This window comes from Stegostoma tigrinum, chromosome 9, assembly GCF_030684315.1.
Source record: "Stegostoma tigrinum isolate sSteTig4 chromosome 9, sSteTig4.hap1, whole genome shotgun sequence".
In the NCBI taxonomy this organism is placed as follows: Eukaryota; Metazoa; Chordata; class Chondrichthyes; order Orectolobiformes; family Stegostomatidae; genus Stegostoma; species Stegostoma tigrinum.
Window position 1 is genome coordinate 14884583 of NC_081362.1, and position 22319 is coordinate 14906901.

General features: G+C 44.3%; 1 protein-coding gene across 2 annotated transcripts in view; it reads right to left on the reverse strand.

The window, feature by feature from the left end:
- The window catches only part of slc24a3 (solute carrier family 24 member 3), a 344615-nt gene that overhangs the window by 90873 nt on the left and 231423 nt on the right, over nt 1-22319 (reverse strand). Inside the window, exons 4-6 of one of the 2 annotated variants that reach the window (XM_048536075.2) lie at nt 22016-22090; nt 9921-10005; nt 1863-1966 (exon numbers count right to left, since the gene is read on the reverse strand). In XM_048536075.2, coding sequence (XP_048392032.1) covers nt 1863-1966; nt 9921-10005; nt 22016-22090 — 264 coding nt within the window. The remainder of the gene's footprint in view (nt 1-1862; nt 1967-9920; nt 10006-22015; nt 22091-22319) is intronic. The other variant, XM_059648357.1, reaches the window with a different exon arrangement.

Genomic DNA, 22319 nt, shown 5'->3' on the forward strand with positions numbered 1-22319 from the left:
CCCTCTGCAGTAAAGAATTTACTACTTCTGAGACAAAATTCCTCCTCAACTGTCTTAAATGGGTGACCCCCTTACTCTGAGATTCTGCCGTCATTCTAGACTCTCCCACAAAGGGGAAATCTCTCACCATCTGCCTGTCAAATCCCCTAAGAATTTTACACATTTCAACACAGTCCCTTCTCATTCTTCTAAAATCCAATGAGTACAATCCCATCTCCAGTTCACCTTCTTCGATTCGCAGATCAGTTAAAAGTCGATTGATCTCAGTGTTGAACGTACACAATGAGAGTGCAACCATGGTCCTCCGGGGTAGAGGAATCCTGAATGAGGAAATTTATCTTCACTTCTCCCCTAAACAATTGACCTTCCGTCTTCATATTGCATCCCCGCATCCAAATGTCTTCAAAAACGTGAACCTTGCTCAACTTAAGAGGAGGTTGGGGACCGAATGTAATCAATCCTACTGGGGACTTCCAAACAGGCAAATCCATAGTCCTCCACGAGGGACAGTCTCCAACTCCCCTCGAAATAATGTCAGTACTGAATATAAAGTCAGCATTTTCTTCATCAAGTGTGAGTCCTGCCTGGCATCTCTTAATCTTTAAAACACTTTAGAGTTCAGTTAGAGACAGCTCTGATCCAGAGCCCAGATTGCTTAAACATATTGTGAACACAACTGGAAAAACTGTGGTGGACTTGCTGTTCCTTTTTGTATTGTCTATCGTCTCATTATTCAGAACAAACAAGCCAACAGTATACATCTTGCCTCCTCATCCTCTAGAAGAAGGCAGAAATGAAAGCTGAGATAATAAAATGTGAGGCTGGATGAACACAGCAGGCCAAGCAGCATCTCAGGAGCACAAAAGCTGATGTTTCGGGCCTAGACCCTTCATCAGAGAGGGAGATGGGGAGAGGGAACTGGAATAAATAGGGAGAGAGGGGGAGGCGGACCGAAGATGGAGAGTAAAGAAGATAGGTGGAGAGAGTATAGGTGGGGAGGTAGGGAGGGGATAGGTCAGTCCAGGGAAGACGGATAGGTCAAGGAGGTGGGATGAGGTTAGTAGGTAGCTGGGGGTGCAGCTTGGGGTGGGAGGAAGGGATGGGTGAGAGGAAGAACTGGTTAGGGAGGCAGAGACAGGTTGGACTGGTTTTGGGATGCAGTGGGTGGGGGGAAGAGCTGGGCTGGTTGTGTGGTGCAGTGGGGGGAGGGGACGAACTGGGCTGGTTTAGGGATGCAGTAGGGGAAGGGGAGATTTTGAAACTGGTGAAGTCCACATTGATACCATATGGCTGCAGGGTTCCCAGGCGGAATATGAGTTGCTGTTCCTGCAACCTTTGGGTGGCATCATTGTGGCAGTGCAGGAGGCCCATGATGGACATGTCATCTAGAGAATGGGAGGGGGAGTGGAAATGGTTTGCGACTGGGAGGTGCAGTTGTTTGTTGCGAACTGAGCGGAGGTGTTCTGCAAAGCGGTCCCCAAGCCTCCGCTTGGTTTCCCCAATGTAGAGGATGCCGCACCGGGTACAGTGGATGCAGTATACCACATTGGCAGATGTGCAGGTGAACCTCTGCTTAATGTGGAATGTCATCTTGGGGCCTGGGATAGGGGTGAGGGAGGAGGTGTGGGGACAAGTGTAGCATTTCCTGCGAAATGAAAGCTCTTTTATCAGTACTTGTACATTAAACACCAAATGTAACTGCAGTCTCAGTAGTTTCCAGGTGTTTGCCCATTTACAGAGCTCATTGCCAGGGCATGACCACCCAATTAATTACCAACGAGGTGCCCATGTGCCCAGGAACTTCAGTACCTCGGTCCTACTCATTGACTATATTGTGGATGGCTGCAGAGAGATTTGCTTACCAATCCTGAGAAAAGCCCACACACTCCAATAATGCAGAGAATGTTGAACACTGCAGAGCCCACGATGGTTCCGACCCCGACATCCCCCTTTGTGATGAACACTCCTGAGAAACAGAAAGGGAAGTTTAAGTAGGGATATGAGCCTTCAAGAGCTGGGGTACATTTGGAATGCTGGCTGCACACACAATAAAAGGCACAACAGCACAAATAGTAAACACAAAAGGGTTTATACTCAAATTATTCAGCCATAGTGAGCTACTTATCAAGCACTGAGTGTATACTGAATATCACAAGTTTGTGGTATCCACTTGCGGTGTCTAAGCTACCCCGATATTACCAGGCTCCAAAATAAACCTTCCTGCAACTAATAGCTCAACACCGTTGCTCAATTCCTCCTGAGTGCTTTGGAAAGCATCTGAATAAATGGACAATTTGTTGAGGTATTATTTTACTTGAGCATTAACTTTGAATGGCCAGTTTTCAAATGGCTTGCTGATTAACAATTCTTCAGCTCTGATTTTCAGAAGTTTATTTCAAAACGAGAGTGAGTCAAAAGACAGATAACACTAAATAAAAATCATTCCGCCTTCTGTACTGCTGTACATGAGAAACAAAGTGTCGCCTTATGGTAAGAGCAATGGTGGGCATGTGATAATCTGATTAGATTATGCAGGTGTGAAGTTGTTAAGATGTAAATTTAATATAAAATAATGAGCTTCAATTTTAAATTTGTACATTTTATGTTTGATCATAATTGATGATGTTAACTCGAAGTCTAATATAAAAATAAGAACAGAATGTGTGCGAAACTAGCAACTGGGAAGGCAAAGCTACTCGGAGATTTGGATAAATACTTTGGAAGGCAAAAAGTTGGAAAAGGTGGGACAAGTACAAAGAAATCATGCCGATTGGATAGCTCATTGCGCTGCAACCAGAATGAAGAGTCAAATGGCTTAATTCTGCCTGCATCCACAGATAATTGACGCTATTTCTGTGGAAACCAATGGACCATGAAGTTGGCAGGTTCAGTTCCCAGAGAAACAAGGAATTGAAGCTGAGATCTTCGTGGTGCTGTGTTAACAGATTGTAGTTAGAGGGACAGATAACTGGTACCATTGCCCCATGGCAGGGTTATTGTTAGAGTTTCTGCTCCTAATTAATAACCAGGGATCATACCTGCATCTGGACATCAGGACTGGGCTAAGCGGTGAGATCCATATGAACTAATACGCTCCCAGTTCTCTCATAAATAGTGACTATTGGGTGGGATATGGAAAGAATTGAACTATGGCCCAGCACAAGACACAGCATGAAGCTGGGAGAAAAGACGAGAATATTCTGTTTGACGCACATAGAAACACCATACAGTTGAGTGCAGAAGCAGTATATGGTACAATTGTAAAAAGAGGGTGAACTCTCTTGATTCCTTTCATAGAGCATAAGCACATTTTGTCCATCCATCAGGTATTCATATTCATTCCTTATGCAAAGCAATCTCCACAAGTAATCACTTCAGACTAGCAGGATAAGAAGTCATAGAACTCTTGCTGATTTTTCACCATTTTTACTTTAATTTGTTTTTAAGTCATTTTTGGTTTGAAGCTGTGAACTGGGGGCTGAGAGCTGAAAGGTGACCTTTGGGCTGTGAATAGCAGATTGAGTCTACAAAAAAGAAAGCAAACAAGCTGTTACTTCTTCATGAGGCGAGGCCTGGAAGTTAACTGCACCTTGTTTCATGTTTAAAAAAATGCTCTTGTAGACTCTTCAATCTCAGGGAGGTCTTATGCTTAAGTAGATGGCAGAAGTTCAATGTTCACTGAGACCTCGAGGGTAGACAACAAGTCTAACAAAGAAAGGTCAATGTTTGAATTGGCTTTTAGACTACATTTTATCAGAAGCATTATGTCTGTGAAAGCTATAGGAAAAAGGTTTGATTGCTCCTTGTTTGTACTCTCATTGTCAACTTACTCAATGTTCAGAAAATAGAATCACGGTTATAAGAATTAAATGAACTTTCCTCAGATCCTACTGGAAGAGATTTGTATGCATTGGTGTCATCTAAAACCAAGCAAGATATAATTCTATAGGCTGTGGTTACAGATTGTGGGTTCTACTTAAATGAACTTAATCACGCTTATCTTTTCCTCTTGAATTATCCCTTAACTGTTTCGGTTTCTCTTTCAGATTTTGTAAGAGCGCGGGGCTAGAGTTAAAAAGGACCATGTTTAAATCTTAGATATTAGAATACCTCGTTGTTTGACTTTGCTCTGCAAAAGCTAACTGCAGTATAAATAAATTGTTGAGTCTTTTGTTTAGCCTGGTATCCAATATTGATTGTTCACAAAAACTGTGACTGTTTACTCAAAAAGTCTGGCTAGGAATCACTAGGGTGAATTCTGAGCATCTTTGATGGTTTTTAATTTTACTGTGTTGTGAGTAGAGAGGTAGGGAGGCTTATTTGATACAGCTGTCTGTCTTTGTGCTGTCTCACATGGCTGTAGCTGTTTGAAGGCTGCAAACGTTATCATTACCATCAAAAAGGATACCTGCTCTGGAAGACCCAGGATAAAGCCACTAAAGCTGAAAGTAAGCATGTAGGTGGTGAAGACGGCAGATGGTATGTTGTCCTTAATAGGAAGAGGATTTGGATGCAGGAGTTGGGATGTCTTGCTGCAATCATACAGGGCCTTGGGGAGACCACTCTTGGAGTTACGTATACAATTTTGGTCTCCTTATCTGAGGAAAGATGTTCTGGCAATGGAAAGATTAAACAGAGGTTTATCATACTGATTCCTGGAATGGCATGACTGATAATATGAAGAGAGATTGGATTGGTTAGGATTGTATTCAATACAGCTGAGAAGAATGATGGGGTATTCTCATAGAAACCTATAAAATTCTAACAGGTGAAGGCAGCAGGAATGTCCCCAGTGACTGGAGAGTCCAAGGGTAGGTCATTCAAGGCTGAAATGAGGAAAAATGTCTTCACCCCAAGAATGGTGAGCCTGTGGAATTCCCTGCCACAGAAAGCAGTTGGGGCCATAACATTGGAAGTTTTCAAGGAGTTAAATATAGCTCTTAAGGCTAAAGGGATCAAATTCTTAGGGATCAAAGGGTATGGGAAGAAACATAGTATTAAGCTAGATGAATAGCCATGATCATTTTGAATGGCAGAGCAGGCTTGAAGGGGCCGAATGGCCTACTCCTGCTCCCATTTTCGATGTTTCTACGGAAAGCATGTGACATAGCAGGAACAGTGGTACAGTGGATGCACAGTTGGCCGAGAGACAGGGCACAGAAGTGCCTGTGAGCAATTGTTTTTCAGATTAATAATGTGTGTCTAGTGAGGATCCGCAAGGGTCAGTGTTAAGGCCATTGCTTTACCTATTTTTATATTAATGTTTACATCCCATACTTACATTAGTGACCTCGACTTGGGTGTGCACCATTTCAAAGTCTGCACGTGGCACAAAACTTGAGAGTCCAGTAAACTGCGAAGAGGACAGTGACAGGCTTCAAGAGGACGAAGGCAAGCTGTTACAATGGGTGGCCCCGTGGCAGATGAGGTATGAAGTGACACATTTTGGCAGAAGGAATGAGGAGGGGCAATGGAGAGAATTCTAAACTGGAGCGTAGAAATAGAGGAATCTGGGGGTTTGCGCAAGTTATTCGGAAGTGACAGGGCTGGTTGAGAAAGTGATTAAAAAGCCACCTCGATCCTAGGCCTTATAAACGGAAAAACAGAATCCAAAGCATGTTAAAGTGAATGCTCATAAATCAATGGTTTAGCTCGATACGAATGATGTGTCCAATTCTGTGCATCACACTTTCAGAGCAATAATGAAGGCATTGTAGTGAGGTGAGCAACAGATTGATGACGATGAGGGATTTGAGTTACACAGATTGATGTGAAAAGCTGGATCTTTCTCCTTAGGGAATGGAAGATCGAAAGCAGCAGACGTTCAAAGCTTTGAGGAATTTGGAGAGAGAGGTGTAAATAAGGAGAGATACTAAACAAATATTTTGCGTCAGTGGACAAAGACATGGAGGCCAGGGAACTCCAGGAAATAAATATTAATGTCTTGAAAACGGTCCACATTACAGAACAGGAGGTCTTTTAAAAGCACAAATATTGATACATCTCTGGGACCTGATCAAGTGTATCCTAGGGAAGAAATTGAAGGACCTATAGCAAAAATATTTGTATCATAATAGCCATGGATGAGGTGCTGGAGGACTGGTTGGGGGGGTTGTGGCGGTTACTAATGTTGTACATTTATTTAGGAAAGGCTGTAGGGAGAAGCCTGGGAACTATAGACCAGTGAGTCTGACATCACTGGTAGGTAAGTTGTTGGAGAAGATTCTGAGAGACAGGATTTCATTGCATTTGGAGAGGCGAGGACTGATTAGTCAGCATGGCTTTGCACATGGGAAATTGTATCTCATAAATTTGATTGAATTTTTTGAGGACATAACCAAAAAGATAGATGAGGGCAGAGCAGTAGACGTCATCTACATGGGATTTAGCAGTCTTTGACATGGTCCTGCATGGTAGACTGGTTAGTAAAATTAGATCACATGCGATTCAGGGAGAACTAACCAATTGGATACAAAACTGGCTTGATAGTTATGAGAAAGAGGGTGGTGAGGGGGGTTGTTTTTCAGACTGAAGGCCTGTAACCCAGCAGGGTTCCACAGGGTTCAGTTCTGGGTCCACTGTTATTTGTCATTTATATAAACAATTTGGGTGAATACTTAAGAGAAATGGTTAGTAGGCTTGCGGATGATACCAAAATTGATGGTATTGTCAAAAGTGATGATGTCTGTCTAAAATTACAAAGGCATCTTGATCAATTAGGCTAAACAGCTGAGGAGTGGCAAATGGAGTTCGCATTTTGGTAAAATGAAAAACAGCAGGACTTATATATATTTTATGGTAAGGCCCTACTGAGTGTGGTGAACGGAGAGACCTAGGAACTTAGCTACATATATCTTTGAAAGTTGCGTCGCAGGTAAGCAGGGAGGCTAGGGAGGTGTTTAGCATGCTTGCTCAGACCATTGAGTATAACAGTTGGGACATCACGTTGAGATTATACAGGATGTTGGTGAGGCCACTTTTGGAGTCAGTTCTAGATGCCCTGTTACAGGAAGGATATTATTAAATTGGAGAGAGTTCAGGAAAGATTTGCCAGGATATTGCCAGGACGGTTTGAGTAATAAGTAGAGGTTGGATAGGCTAGGACATTTTTCACTGGAGTGTAGGAGGTTGAGAGCTGACCTTATAGCCATCTATAAATTCATGAGGGGGTTAAATAAGGTGAATAGCAGAGGTCTTTACCCTAGGGTGGGGCAGTTCAAAACTATGGGCGCATTTTTTTAAGGTGAGAGGAGAAAAATTTAAAAAGGGCCTGAGCAGCAAATGTTTAACACAGAGGGTGGTTCATATGTGGAACGTTCTGCCAGTGGAAGTGGCAGATGTAGGTGCAGTTATAACATTTAAAAGATATTTAGACAGTTACACAAAGGGGAAAGTTTAGAAGGATATGGGCCAAACATAGGCAAGTGGGACTAATTTAGTTTGTGAAACTTGGTCAGCATGACCGAGTTAGACCGAAGGGTCTGTTCCTGTGCTGTGTGACTCTATGACACTATAATTTTTTCCATTGGCGCAAGGGTTGACATCCCGAGGACACTGATAGAGAAAATCACCATCGTCCCAGTGGTCTATAAGCTGCTTTCTCATTTGTGAGAGATGACTGATGATGACTTTAATCTGAAGGTCTCCAAGACTCAGGTGAAGGCGCAACATTGGGAATGTTGGGTCTTCACTGTGGCTTCATTCAGTTCGCAAATAGAACTGTTGGTGTCAACCCCAATAATAAGGAGTGTTTTTATTCACTTGTGGGATATGGGCATTGCTGGCTGGGCCAGAATTTATTTCCTGCCCCCTAGTTGCCCTTGAGAGGGCGGCAGTGAGCTGCTTTCTTAAACCCCTGCAGTCCCATTTGCTGTTTGCAAGACTCACAATGCTGCTTCAGGAAGATTTCCAGCATTTTGACACACAGACACTGAAGGAACAGAGCTACACAGGACATTGTTGTGGCAGTGGTGTCCCCTAATTGGCAACTGGCCCTAAACCCCACCTCTTCCTCCGTAACATTGATGACTGTATCCGCGCCGCGTCTTGCTCCCAAGAGGAGCTTGAACAGTTCGTCCACTTCACCAACACCTTCCACCCCAACCTTAAGTTCACCTGGACCATCTCCCAACACATCCCTCACCTTCCTGGACCTCTCTGTCTCCATCTCAGGCAACCACCCAGAAACCTATGTCCATTTCAAGCCCATCGACTCCCACAGCCACGTGGAATACACCTCCTCCCACCCACCTTCCTGCAAAAATTCCATCCCCAATTCCCAATTCCTTCGCCTCCGCTGCATCATCTCCCAGGATGAGGCATTCCATTCCCGTACATCCCAGATGTTCTCGTTCTTCAAGGAAAGCAACATCACCCCGCGGTCTCCCGCATTTCCCGCAACACATCCCTCACACTCCGCCCCCGCAATAACCGCCCTTAGAGAATCCCCCTCGTCCTCACGTACCACCCCACTGACCTCCGGATACAACGCATCATCCTCCGACACTTCCGCCATCTACATTCCGACCCCACCACTAAAGACATTTTTCCATTCCCACCCTTATCTGCTTTCCGGAGAGACCACTCTCTCCGCAACTCCCTTGACAGCTCCACACTCCCCTCCAACCCACCACACCCAGCACTTTCCCCTGCAACCGCAGGAAATGCTACACTTGCCCCCACACCTCCTCCCTCATCCCTGTCCCAGGCCCCAAGATGACTTTCCACATCAAGCAGATGTTCATCTGCACATCCGCCAATGTGGTATACTGCATCCGTTGTAACTGTTGTGGCTTCCTCTACATTGGGGAAACCAAGCGGAGGCTTGGTGACCGTTTTGCAGAACACCAATGCTCGTTTTGCAATAAACAACTGCACCTCCCAGTCGTGAACAATTTTAACTCCCCCTTCCATTCCTTAGACGACATGTCCATCCTGGGCCTCCTGCAGTGCCATAATGATGGCACCTGTAGGTTGCAGGAACAGCAACTCATATTCCGCTTGGGAACCCTGCAGCCCTAATGGTATTAATGTGGACTTCACAAGCTTCAAAATCTCCCCTTCCCCCACTGCATCCCAAAACCAGCCCAGCTCGTCCCTGCCTCCCTAACCTGTTCTTCCTCTCACCTATCCCCTCCTCCCACCTCAAGCCACACCTCCATTTCCTACCTACTAACCTCATCCCGCCCCCTTGACCTGTCTGTCCTCCCTGGACTGACCTATCCCCTCCCTACCTCCACACCTATACTCTCCTCTCCACCTATCTTCTCCTCTATCCATTTTCAGTCCACCTCCCCCTCTCTCCCTATTTATTTCAGAATCCTCTCCCCATCCCCCTTTTCTGATGAAGGGTCTAGGCCCGAAACTTCAGCTTTTGTGCTCCTGAGATGCTGCTTGGCCTGCTGTGTTCATCCAGCTCCACACTTTGTTATCTATGAAGAAAAACCTTACTTTTTAAAAAAGAAGGTCCAGGGAGGAGGTATAAACTGTGAACCAATTGTGGCTTTCAAGAGGGAGTTGGATAATTGTGTGAAAGAAAAAGAAATAGCCGGGCCTCAGGGATAGAGGCAAGGGAGTAGACCGAGCGAGTTCCTCTCATAGAGAGCTGGCACAGACAAGGCCAAACACAAATGGCATCCTGCACAGTAATTGCTCTGTAATGATGAATGAGTTCTAGTTTCTAGAGGAGCTCTTTAATAAGAGTTGCCTAATTCTCAACCTCCTCTCGTGAAACACAAACTTTGAGTACGTGACTATGCTTTAAGTGAAGCTTTTGAGGGTGTCACATTCAAAATGGTATTTCTGCAAAGAGACTAGAGTCTGACAACTTTGTTTGAGAAATGATGAACAAGGCGGAGATGAACAAGTTGGGAATAACGAAGCGCGGCTTTGCTTTTTCACACTTGACTTCACTGAGTTACCTATGATGGAGGTGAAGAGCTCAGGGGCTGAGCTTCCAGCTGCCATGAACGTAGCTCCGGCCACATCTTCACTGAGGTGCAGGCGCTGCAGAAGAGAAAGCACAGCAAGAAAAGGTCCTGAGTCAGTCGTCGCTACAACAGTGACCAACAGTGTTCACCCATCCTGAACAGAAGCTCATTACTCTGAACTGATAGTCGGACAGACCTCCCAGTTTAGTCTTTTTCCATAATCACGCTTCTAAAACGCAAGTTCCTGTGTTGAAATCTAGCACCTGGGAGTTTCCTTTTTGAGTTCTAAATAAATAGAGCTGGATACGGTTTCAGCTCATTAGAAGCTGCAGCCAAAGGTTTTGTTTGGGTTGCTTAAAGGGACAGTGCCTGGAAAGCAAGTGCATCATCAAACATTTCTTTAAAGTTGCAGGGATACCGAAGAGGTTATTTAACGCCATTATGGCGATTTCACGTGGGGATGATGCCACTTTCGTGCTGTGTCACAAACGAATAAAATACAAGTCTCGTTGCATCAGAGATAATAGGAACTGCAGGTGCTGGAGACTCTGAGATAACAAGGTGTGGAGCTGGATGAACAAAGCAGGCCAAGCAGCATCAGAGGAGCAGGAAAGCTGATGTTTCGGGCCTCGACCATCTCCCACTGCAACTCCGCCTCCCCCTCACCCCCACCTGCTTTTCTGATGAAGGGTCTAGGCCCGAAACGTCAGCTTTTGTGCTCCTAAGATGCTGCTTGGCCTGCTGTGTTCATCCAGCTCCACACTTTGTTATAACAAGTCTCTTTATGGTTTGTTTTAGCACCAAGCAGAGTGAGAATGGCGATTATCTTGCCTACCAGCTGAAGAGGAGCCATATCACTGGCCAGGGAAAACACAGTCAGTCCTATTAAAGCCCCTTCCCTTTCTTACACCAATATTTCTGACGTGGGGATCTGACAACACCCAGCTCTACCTCAACACCAAACTCTCTTGACCCTAAACTGTCAGACTGCTCATCCAATATCCAGTACTGAATACGCAGAAATTTCCTCCATTCAATATTGGGAAGGCAGAAAACCATTTCCTTTGGTCTCCATCACACATTCCACTCCCCCACCATCTATTCCATCCCTCTCTGTGGCAACTGTGTGATGCTGAAGCAGCCTGTTGCTAAGCCCGGTGTCATATTTCATTTGATTTTTCATTTGATTTTATTGTCACATGGACTCAAGTACATATGTACAGGAGAACCGTGACAATTGAATAGTGTTGCCACATAAGGCACCACCTTGAGAACAAGTATTTCAGCACAGAATCTTAAGAACAAGTTAGAAAGAAAGAACAAAGTTAGAAGTTAAACATTGCAGTTATTATAATACAGCATGAAACATACAAAATAAAAGTTACACGTACAGATTACTGTACTCACTAAGATGCCCTGTTCCACCTCTACGATTGAATTTACCACTGCCTCAGCTCTTCTGTTCAAGTCCACATCCTTGCCTTTGTTATCTTGAGATTTAACCATTCCAAGTGCAGATCTACCACATTCTACCCTCCATAAACTTAAATTCATTTAAAATTTGCCATTCATCTTTCAAACCAGATGCTGGTCACCCATCGCCTGTGCCCACTGACTTATACTAGCTCCTGGTTAAGCAATGCCTCAATTTTTTTTCTACTTTATATCGAGAAGAACTGTAATGTTTAATTTTTAATTTATTTCTTTAATTTTTTATTTTATACCTGAGACTTTGTACCCGAGTACATTTGTATGTAAGATGGCACAAGGATGGTGACTTTGTACACTTTTCACTGTACAACTGCACTTTAGCACACATGACAACAAAACCAGTTCTAATTCTAATGTCCATGGCTTGACCCCTGTCTATATCTGTGATTGAGGCATTGCTTAACCAGGAGCCTGTGAATTTCTCAGGCTCTAAAAGCCTCCTAGATGTCCTTGCTTCTGTAATGGGGATCCCTTGAACATTCCCAACATTAATCACTGCATCATAAATGAGCCTGTCCTCAGCTGCTGGGCCCTAAGCGCTGGAATTTTCAGGCCTCCATTTCTCTTACTTCTCCTTTGCCTCTGTGATAACACACCTTAATGACCTAGCTTTGACAAAACCTTTCGCCATCCAATCTAATCTCTTAATCTCTCCATGAGTGGTTTGGTTTCACATATTGCTTCATAATGCACCTGCAATGTCCCATATAAATGCAAAGTGTTGTTGTAATCCATGCAATGAAAGTGATCAGTCATTTTAGGTTTGAACAGTTAACGCAAAGGTAGGATGCTTCAGGCTTTACTTAATTGCTCGTCACTCAGCTTGCTGTTAAAATTATTCTCCTACTAACTCGAAGAGTGATAATGCTGTAAAGTGAGAATTGTGAAGTTTTAGGGAATGTTTGGGAATTGCAATATTTACTTACATTACAGAAAAGCGTCATAATTCGTTTGGATTAATAAACACCAAGTCATTCAATTGTGATTGCCTCACAAAATTCCATCTAGATGTACAATCCTTACAGTCAACAAAATGTGGTAACCTTTCACCGCCCTCCCATCAGTTGGCGTTGGATGGCAACCCAGGCAGAGTGTCCAAATGTCTGAATTCATGAATACGCCTCCTAAACAACCTGTTATAATGCATATCTGCAGCAGATCGGAACTGAACCCTTGCCTCCTGGCTCAGAGGTATGTGGACAGACACACTGCACCACAAGAACCTGGTAGTCAAGTGTGGAAAATATTTTCTAATTAACCTGTTCAGAGATTTACCTCCTGAGCAGAAATGGCTTGAGCCAGGTCTCTTAGTCAAAATTTGATTTGATTTATTTGTTGTCATGGGTATCTTGTTACAAAGTACACTGAAAAGCGTTGATCAGTGTTGTGACTCTCCAGTGTCATCTTAAAACACAGAAATAAAAATCAAAACATCAAATATCATGGCAGAAAAATGAAGAAATAATGAGAAAAGATTGCCCAATTTTGCAGTCCTTATAGACAATAGACAATAGGTGCAGGAGTAAGCCATTCGGCCCTTCGAGCCAGCACCACCATTCATTATGATCATGGCTGGTCATCCACAATCAGTATCCTGTTCCTGCCTTGTTAAGTGCTTCACTATGGGCCTAGTGGACAGGCATGAGTCCCCTTCGCTGTGCCACCACTGACGGAACAAAAGTTGCCCACGCTTCGGCGCCATCTCGCCTCTGCTGATAACTCCCTGCCCCAAGCCGAATTCTCGCTGGACCACACCAATGCTGCTGGGTACTGAACCAACCCAAACTTGACTCCGCCGCTACCATGATTCCACATTGGGCCCACCTCACCAATACAGCCACTGCTGGTATCACCGGATCTTGTACTGGGCCCAAACTCACTTCCGCCACAGTAGCCATGAGCTGGTGCTGAGACCACCTCGACGATATAGAGGCCGCCAAAAAACGGAACTCACCTCCGACATTGCTGCCATGAGTCTGTGCTGCTGGGACCAATTGGGTCTGCGCTTCCGGGCCCGCTCCGGTCTATGCTGAGGGCTCACTCCGATCCGCGCTACAGGACTCACTCCAGTCCACGCTGCTGGGCCCACTCTGGTCCATGCTACAGGGCTTGCTCAAGTCCACACTGATGGACCCACTCTGGTCCCCACTGATGGGCCTGCTCCGGTCCATGTTGATTGTCCCACTCCGGTCTGCGGTGCCGGGCCCACCTCGGTCTGCGCTGCTGGGCCTACTTGCTGCTGATGTTGTTGTTGCTGCGACCGAGCTCCTCACCGAGAGGTCAGTGAAATAAAGTCAAGAGGTAGGGACATTACTGCTGCACCACAACAGCACCTCTAGTCACACAATATGTCCTTGGATTTTGTTCTTCACTGAGGAAAATGACTGGGCGTTCCAATCATCAGTTCAGAGATGTTAGATGCATATCTATTTTCCTAATCAACCTACTCAGAAATGTTATCACACACACCTCTGGGGGCTCGAATATGTGGGTCCTAGCTCAGAGGCAGGGATACTACCACTTTGCCATGAGTACTCCAGTTAAAGTCGAAACAAAATTATCTTTTAATCCCAGTAGGTGCCTGGCAGGTTTTGAAATGGATTTAGTGAAATAGGAGACAGTAAGAACTGCTGGTGCTGGAGTCAGAGATAACACAGTGTGGAGCTGGATGAATATAGCAGGCCAGGCACCATCAGAGGAGTGGGAAAACTGACATTTCGGGTCGGGACCCTTCTTCAGAAAAAAAAAGCATCACTGAACTCGAAATGTCAACTCTTTTTCTGTCTACAGATGCTGCCAGGCTGTTTTATTAAGTTGAGGTGATTAATAACTATAAGTTACATTTATAGAACCATACTATTGTGTTCTGGCTACTGTGTTAGCCTACAGAAGAACTTTGTTTTCAAGACAAAAGTATTTAATTAGCTTGAAGCCCTTTGGGTCAATGTGACAACATGGAACGCTTTATGTCAAGTGATAATGGGAACTGCAGATGGTGGAGAATCCAAGATAACAAAGTGTGGAGCTGGATGAACACAGCAGGCCAAGCCGCATCTCAGGAGCACAAAAGCTGACGTTTCGGGCCTAGACCCTTCATCAGAGAAGGGGATGGGGAGAGGGAACTGGAATAAATAGGGAGAGAGGGGGATGTGGACCGAAGATGGAGAGAAAAGAAGATAGGTAGAGAGGAGAGTATAGGTGAGGAGGTAGGGAGGGGATAGGTCGGTCCAGGGAAGACAAACAGGTCAAGGAGGCAGGGTGAGGTGGTAGATAGTATGGCTTGAGGTGGAAGGAAGGGATGGGTGAGAGGAAGAACAGGCTAGGGAAGCGGAGACAGGCTGGGCTGGTTTTGGGATGCAGTGGGGGGAGGGGTCGAGCTGGGCTGGTTTTGGGATGCAGTGGGGGAAGGGGAGATTTTGAAGCTTGTGAAGTCCACATTGATACCATTGGGCTGCAGGGTTCCCAAGCGGAATATGAGTTGCTGTTCTTGCAACCTTCGGGTGGCATCATTGTGGCACTGCAGGAGGCCCATGATGGACATGTCGTCTGAGGAATGGGAGGGGGAGTTAAAATGGTTCGCGACTCGGTGGTGCAGGCTTTATGTCAAGAAATGTAGCATTTTCTGCTTCCTGACACTAGATGTCACCCATTCAACAAATGAGTCTTATTTTGCTAAATAGAGATAGCACAGTGTGGAGCTGGAGGAGCTCAGCAGGCCAGGCAGCACCAGAGGAGCTGGAGAATAAGAGCTCGGGTTGGGAGAATAAGATTTCTGAAGAAGGGTACTGACCCGAAACGTCAGCCTTGCTGCTCCTCTGATGCTGCCTGGCCTGCTGTGTTCCTCCAGCTCCACACTGGGTTAAATCTGACTCCAGCATCAGCAGTTCTTGCTGTCTCAGAATTTACAGTTGGGCTTTCTCTCTATTTATTTCTCGTTTTGTTTTTAAACACTGCTTAGCTCAGTGGCATCAGCAGCTGAACTATCATTTGAAATGAAGGGGAGTAAGTACAAACACACATCTAACCATTGAGACACTAAACAGTGGTTTACAGAAAGCAGTACTGGCAATGTAAAAAAAATTGACCTTGAGTAATTGGCCATTTCTGTGAAAGTAGACCGAAAACAAGGATACATCAACAGCATTGACTTGGGTAGTCAAGGAGGAATTGTATGTGGAACATAAACACCAGCACAGTCCTGTTTCATTGATATATATGCAATTTTATGTGATCCCTGCTCACTGCTTCCATGGCGAACTCCAGGCCCTACCACAAATATTAATTTTCTCAGTATCAATTCTGGCAAAAGGACGTAATCTTATTATGCACGGGATTACAAACGCCAATCATAAAGTCTTCATGGAATTCAGGCGACTCTTCATCTTCTAATGCTTTGGAAGTACAATGGCCCACATTAATGTAATTAAATTAGCCAAGTAATACGCTATTCCCCTGATGGGTGGTCACTGATGCTGGCTGTCACGGTTGGAAAACACTGTTTCACATCTAATTAACTAGATCCCTTATCTTTCCAACTGATTTGGTCCTCATCCATCAAGTTGCATGGTTCTCTCATTCCGGGTCTGCTTTGTTTCAGACCTTACCTTTCCAAAAAATCTGTTCTGGAGATTCGTGTTTATGCCCACAGTCTGCATTCACTTTGCTGTGTCCTCTACTTGTCACCTTTGTCATTTTTCACCCTTTTGTGAGGTGCCAACTCCAGATTTTTGATTTTTTTAGACATAATTTTAGAAGTGTAATTTTGAAATAGTTTTAATATGCACGTGCTGCTGTGGGTACAGGAATGCAGACTGGGGATCCCTGGCACATGCTGAATTGTTAGAATCATAAGATGTAGAGTCAGAAGTGGGCCATTCGACGTGCTTCACCAATCAATGAGATTACAGCTGGTCTGATAATCTTAGGACCCCTACATTGCAGAAACAGGCCATTTGGCTCATCGAGCCTGCACCGAACCTCCGAAGAGCACCCCACTCCTGCATTTTTAACCTTGTCTAACCCACCTAGCTTTCACAACCTTGGACACTTCACGGCATTTTTTTTTTCATGGCCAATCCACCTAACCTGTGCATCTTTGGACGGTGGGAGGAAACCAGAGCACCTGGAGGAAATCCACTCAGAATGGGGAGAGTGCGCAAACTCCACATAGACAGTTGTCTTGGGGTGGAATCGAATCCAGGTCCTGGTACTGTGAGGCAGCAGTGCTAACCACTGAGCCACTGTGCCACCTTATATCACTTTCCTGCCTTTTGCCCATAACCCTTGGATTCCTTACTGATTAAACATCTGTCTGTCTCAGCCTCGGCACTCAGCACTTAACAACCCAGCCTCATGTGGAAGTAGTGGAGGGTGGTACAATTCCAACATTTATTTGGCTTCTGGGTAGGTATACGAATAGCACAGGTTTAGAGAGATATATGGGCCAAATGCTGGCAAAAGGGACTAGGTTATTTTACGTTTTCTGGCCAGCATGGATGGGTTGGACTGACGGGTCTGTTTCCTTGCTGCACAGCTCCATGACTCGATGACTGCCCGCTGCGGTGCGAAATTCCACAGGTTCACAACCTTCCGAGAGAAGAAGTCCCTCCACATCTCAGTGTTAAGTGTGTGAGCCCTTATTCTGAGATGATGTCCTCTGTTGCTGGACGCTCTGAACAGTAAGTTAGAGCTACAGTTAGGATTTGCCAACTTCCTTACCCCAAACTGAGACCACCTGGACTGACAGGATGTGGCAGGAATACCACAATCTGACTGGCTGTCATTTATCTCCTTAACTCGCTCATGGTTCTGTTTTGAGTTCAAGTCTGTGTTCTTTTTCACCACTGAATACTCCAACAGAGTTCTCTTAAAATATTACTCAATACTGGTGTCTGTCGTTAGCACTGGGTACAGGAATTGGGAAGTCATGTCGCAGCTGTACCAGACATTTGGAGTACTGCATACACATCTGGTCACCCTACTACGGAAAGGATGTTATTAAAGTAATTAAAAATACTGTCAAGCATGTTACCAAGACTGGAAGGTTTGAGTTATAACGAAAGACTGGATAGGCTGGAACATCGTAGGCTGAGAGGTAGACCTTTTGGAAGCTTATCAAATCATGAAGTGAATAGTTAGGGTCTTTCCCTTGGGGTAGGGGAGTAAAAACTAGAGGGTATAGGTTTTAAGTGAGAGGGGAAAGATTTAAAAGGGACCTGAGGGACAACTTTTTCACACAACGACTGGTGCATATAGGGAGAGAGCTGGCAGAGGAAGTGATGGAGGTGGGTACAATTATAACATTTAAAAGACATTTGGGCAGGAACATGGAAAGGAAAGGTTTAGAGGGATACAGGCCAAATGCAGGCAAATGGAACTCGTTCAGATTGGGAAACCCAGTCAGTACAGACGAGCTGGGCCAAAGAGTCTGTTTCCATGCTGCATAAGTCTAAGACGCTGTTGAACAAAAGTTGCCTGGCTGTGAAATATTGTCCCTCTGTTGGGCTGAGTAAGGATTTCGCGGCCCATTGGAGGGCTAGTGGAAAATAAAAGTGACATATATCTGTGGACGTGGGGACAAGAGGCTTTGGTTGCTTTTCTGTAAAAAGTGATGCACAAAATGGATGCAGTCACATTTTTCACGTTGTGCTGCTGATTGTCTTTACATCCCAATGAGTTCTGTGCGTGCCTAAATGCTGCTGGATTACATCAGAATGCACAGCATCACCCTGATAAATCTTCTCTCTGCTGTTCCAGAGGAGGCATTAACCCATTTATGTCAATCATATGGAACAAAGAACTGCAGAGGCTAGAGATCTGAAATAGAGAGAAACAGATGTTGATGGAGGAACTCAACAGGTCTGGCAGCATCGTGGAGAGGAAAACAGAGATAATGTTCCAGTCTTGTCAATCTTTCTTCAACAATTAAAACAGCAAGGAAAAGGTGGTATTTAAGATGATGACAAGGGTTGCAGGGGGTAAAATAAGTGAGCGTGTAAATGGAGATGGAGCCCAGAGAACGGTTAGGCAAACAAAGGGATTGTTGATAGTCAGCCAGGGAAGGATAAAGGGGTGATAATGAGGACTACGAGGAGTTGAGCACAGGTTGGCCATACTGAAGACAACATATTCATGACAGGGTCTGGGGCGTGAGGCTAGGTTATAGACAAGAAATGGAGCATTCATTTTCTGAAATTGTTGAACTCAATGTTGAGAACTGAAGGCTGTCAGGTTCTTCAGCAGAAGATGAGGTTTTGTGTCTTGAGTCTGCTTTGAGATTGCACTGAAACACTACAGCAAGCCTGATACAGTAAGATTTATTACAGGCTGTTTTGAAGAATTACACAGCATCATTTCAGGGCCATAATTAACAGTAAAGAAATCGGGAAGAGTCAGAAGGACGTTCCTGTTAATTGCAGTGGGGGATGGCAGACAACCAATCAGTCTGGGGGCACTGCACAGGATGGCGGAGCTGATGTGATTCGTAATAAAGGTCAGAACATTATGTCATTGAAATTAAAATGTTTGACTTTCCTGCTGACATGTAGGTGATGTTTCTTTCAGGCAACACCATCCAACTGATGTTGAAAACACTGTTGGAATTTCATTAATTCAAAGATCAATTGCTGTCTGGCTGCATATACTGAGAATCTCTTTGCTTTCCACTTTCTGATTTGGTTTCTGTGTATTGTTTTATAGAAAGAAAATGTCTATATTAATTTTGGAGCAGCCGAAATATGGTGACAGATTTCTGTCTCAATTTTATATAAATAATTCTGTATAAAATTTATGACAGTAGATGGGACAGCTTAACATTCACACTTGCAGTTCTGACTGGCTGTGACACTATTAGGTGGTGCTGTGGCAGGAGTTTCAATGTTAAATATAGCATCCAGCCTGTCACACCAAAATCAGTGGTAAATGGTCAGTGCTGTGGAAAAGTTTTAAATTGGAATTTATTTTGTATGCTTTATAATTAAAATTTTCTGCATACTTTTCCCCTGCTTTTAATAGATTTATACAAAATGTGTTCTTTCTGTATGTTGTTCACACTCTGTTAGTGGTAAAAGGAATGGATGTTCATGGATGTGGTATCAATCAAGTGGGCTGCTTTGTCCTGGAAGGTTTCAAGCTTCTTGAGTGTTGTCGGAGCTGCACCCATCCAGGCAAGTGGGGAATATTCCATCCCAATCCTGACTTAGAACATAGAACATAGAAAAGTACAGCACAGTACAGGCCCTTTGGCCCACAATGTTGTGCCGTGGAATAATCCTAATCCAAAAATAAAATAACCTAACCTACATTCCCATCAATTCACTGCTGTCCATGTGCATGTCCAGTAGTCGCTTAAATGTCACTATTGACTCTGCTTCCACGACTACCACTGGCAAACTATTCCATGCGCTCACAACTCTCTGGGTGAAGAACCTCCCTCTGACGTCTCCTCTATACCTTCCTCCTAACACTTTAAAGAACTTGTACCTTATAGATGATGTAAAAGCTTTGGGGAGTCAGGAGGTGAGTAACTCATTGCAGTATTCCTAGCACCTGATCTGCTCTTGTAGCCACTGTATTTATGTGGCTAATTCAAATCAGTTTCTGGTCAATGGTAACTCCTAGAATGTTAACAGTGTGATATTCAGTGATGGTAATGCCATTGCATGTCAAGGGGCAATGGTTAGATTGTCACCTATTGGAGATGGTCATTGGTAGGCATTTGTGTGGCGCGAATGTTGCTTGTTGCTCTTCAGCCCAAGCCTGGATATTGTCCCAGCTTTGCTGCATTTGGACACTGGACAGGGTTCAGAAAAGATTTACCAGGATGTTGTTGAGAATGGAAAGCTTGAGTTATAAGGATGGGCTGGGACATTTTTTACTGGGGTATAGGAGTTTGAAGGGTGACCTAAGAGAGGCTTATAAAATCATGAGGGACATTATTAAGGTGAATAGCAAGGGTGTTTTCCCTTGGGTGTTGAGGGGGCATAGTTTTAAGGTGAGAGGAGAAAGTTTTAAAAAGCGCATGAGGGACAACTTTTTAGCACGGAGTGGTCCATGTGTGGAATGAACTGCCAGAGGGAGTGGTGGATGCAGGCACAGTTACAGTGTTTAAAAGAAATTTGATAAGTACATGAATAAGAATGTTTGGAGGGGTATGGGCCAAACTCAGGCAAGAGTGACTAGTTTAGTTTGGAACATGGTCAGCATGGACTAGTTGGACCAAAAGGTCTCTTTCTATGCTGTATGACTCTACGACTGCTTCAGTAACTGAGGTTTCACAAATGGTGCTGAACATCAGATATGTTGAAGATCTATGATGTGATTGTAGTGCATTAGGGTTGAATTGGAATCTGAGCTGCTCAGATAACATGAATTTTACTTGAGGCCTGGAGATATGGGTAGTGATGTTCAAGATATTATCGAGGGCTATTGCAGGCTTCGGCGAGACATTGGCAGTATGCAGAGCTGGGCTGAAAAATGGCAGATGGAGTTCAAACTGGGTAAATACGAAGTGATGTGTTTAGGAAGGTCGAACTTAAATGCTGAATATAGAATTAAAGGCAGGATTCTCGGCAGTGTGAAGGAACAGCAGGATCTTGGTGTTCAAGTGCATAGCTCCCTCAAGTTTGCCACCCAAGTGGATAAGGTTGTTGAGAAAGCATATGGTGTTTTGGCTTTCATTAACAGGGGGATCGAGTTTAAGAGCCGTGAGGTTTTGCTGCAGCTCTACAAAACCCTGGTGAGACCACACTTGGAATATTGTGTCCAGTTCTAGTCGTCCTATTATAGGAAAGATGTGGAGGCTTTGGAGAAGGTGCAAAGGAGGTTTACCAGGATGCTGCCTGGACTGGAGGGCTTGTCTTACAAGGAGAAGTTGACTGAGCTTGGACTTTTCTCTCTGGAGAGAAGGAGGAAGAGAGGTGACCTGATCGCGGTGTACAAGGTAATGAGGGGCATGGATAGAGTCGATAGCCAGAGACTTTTCCCTAGGGCAGGATTGACTGCCACGAGGGGTTATAGTTTTAAGGTGTTAGGAGGAAGGTATAGAGGAGACATCAGGGGGACATTCTTCACCCAGAGAGTTGTGAGCGCATGGAATAGTTTGCCAGTGGTAGTCGTGGAAGCGGAGTCATTAGTGACATTTAAGCGACTGCTGGACATGCACATGGATAGCAGTGAATTGAGGGGAATGTAGGTTAGGTTATTTTATTTTTGGATTAGGGTTAATCCACAGCACAACACCGTGGGCCGAAGGGCCTGTACTGTGCTGTACTTTTCTATGTTCTATGTCTTCGTGATTTCATTCATTATTGCTCCCCTTACACTACAAGTATACGTTCTGAGGTCCTAAAATATTAGTCAAGGCATTGCCGTTGAGATCACCTTTGCTCACGGCTGTGGATTTCAGTTTGCACTTCATGAAAAGGATTAAATAGTCAGAAAACAAAGCCATTATTTTGTACTTAGCTATTATCTGTAATTATCAATTACCAATTCAATACACAGTGAAAATATTACACCCTGTCTGACAATAATTATAAACAGACTGCACAATGCCTACTGTCTGAAAATCAGCAGGGATAATAGGCAGCACCTACCTCACAGATTTTGTCTAATGAAGGGACAAAGTAGTCATCGCAGACAATTGCCAGAGCATAGAACATGTACATGGTCTGTGGGAGAAAGAAAGAGGTTGAAAAGAATTGTTTAAATCCACATTTGTTGTACCTTCCACTGAAACAACATTGTACAGATACAGTTATGTAAGAGCATGGGCACGGCTCCAGGCTGAATCTCTCCTGAGCAGAGCAATTTGTTCTTTAATCACGCTTAGCTGCTAAAAAACAGTTTGCTATCGGATGTCATTAGTTATTGCATTTCCGTCATTTCAAAATGGAAATT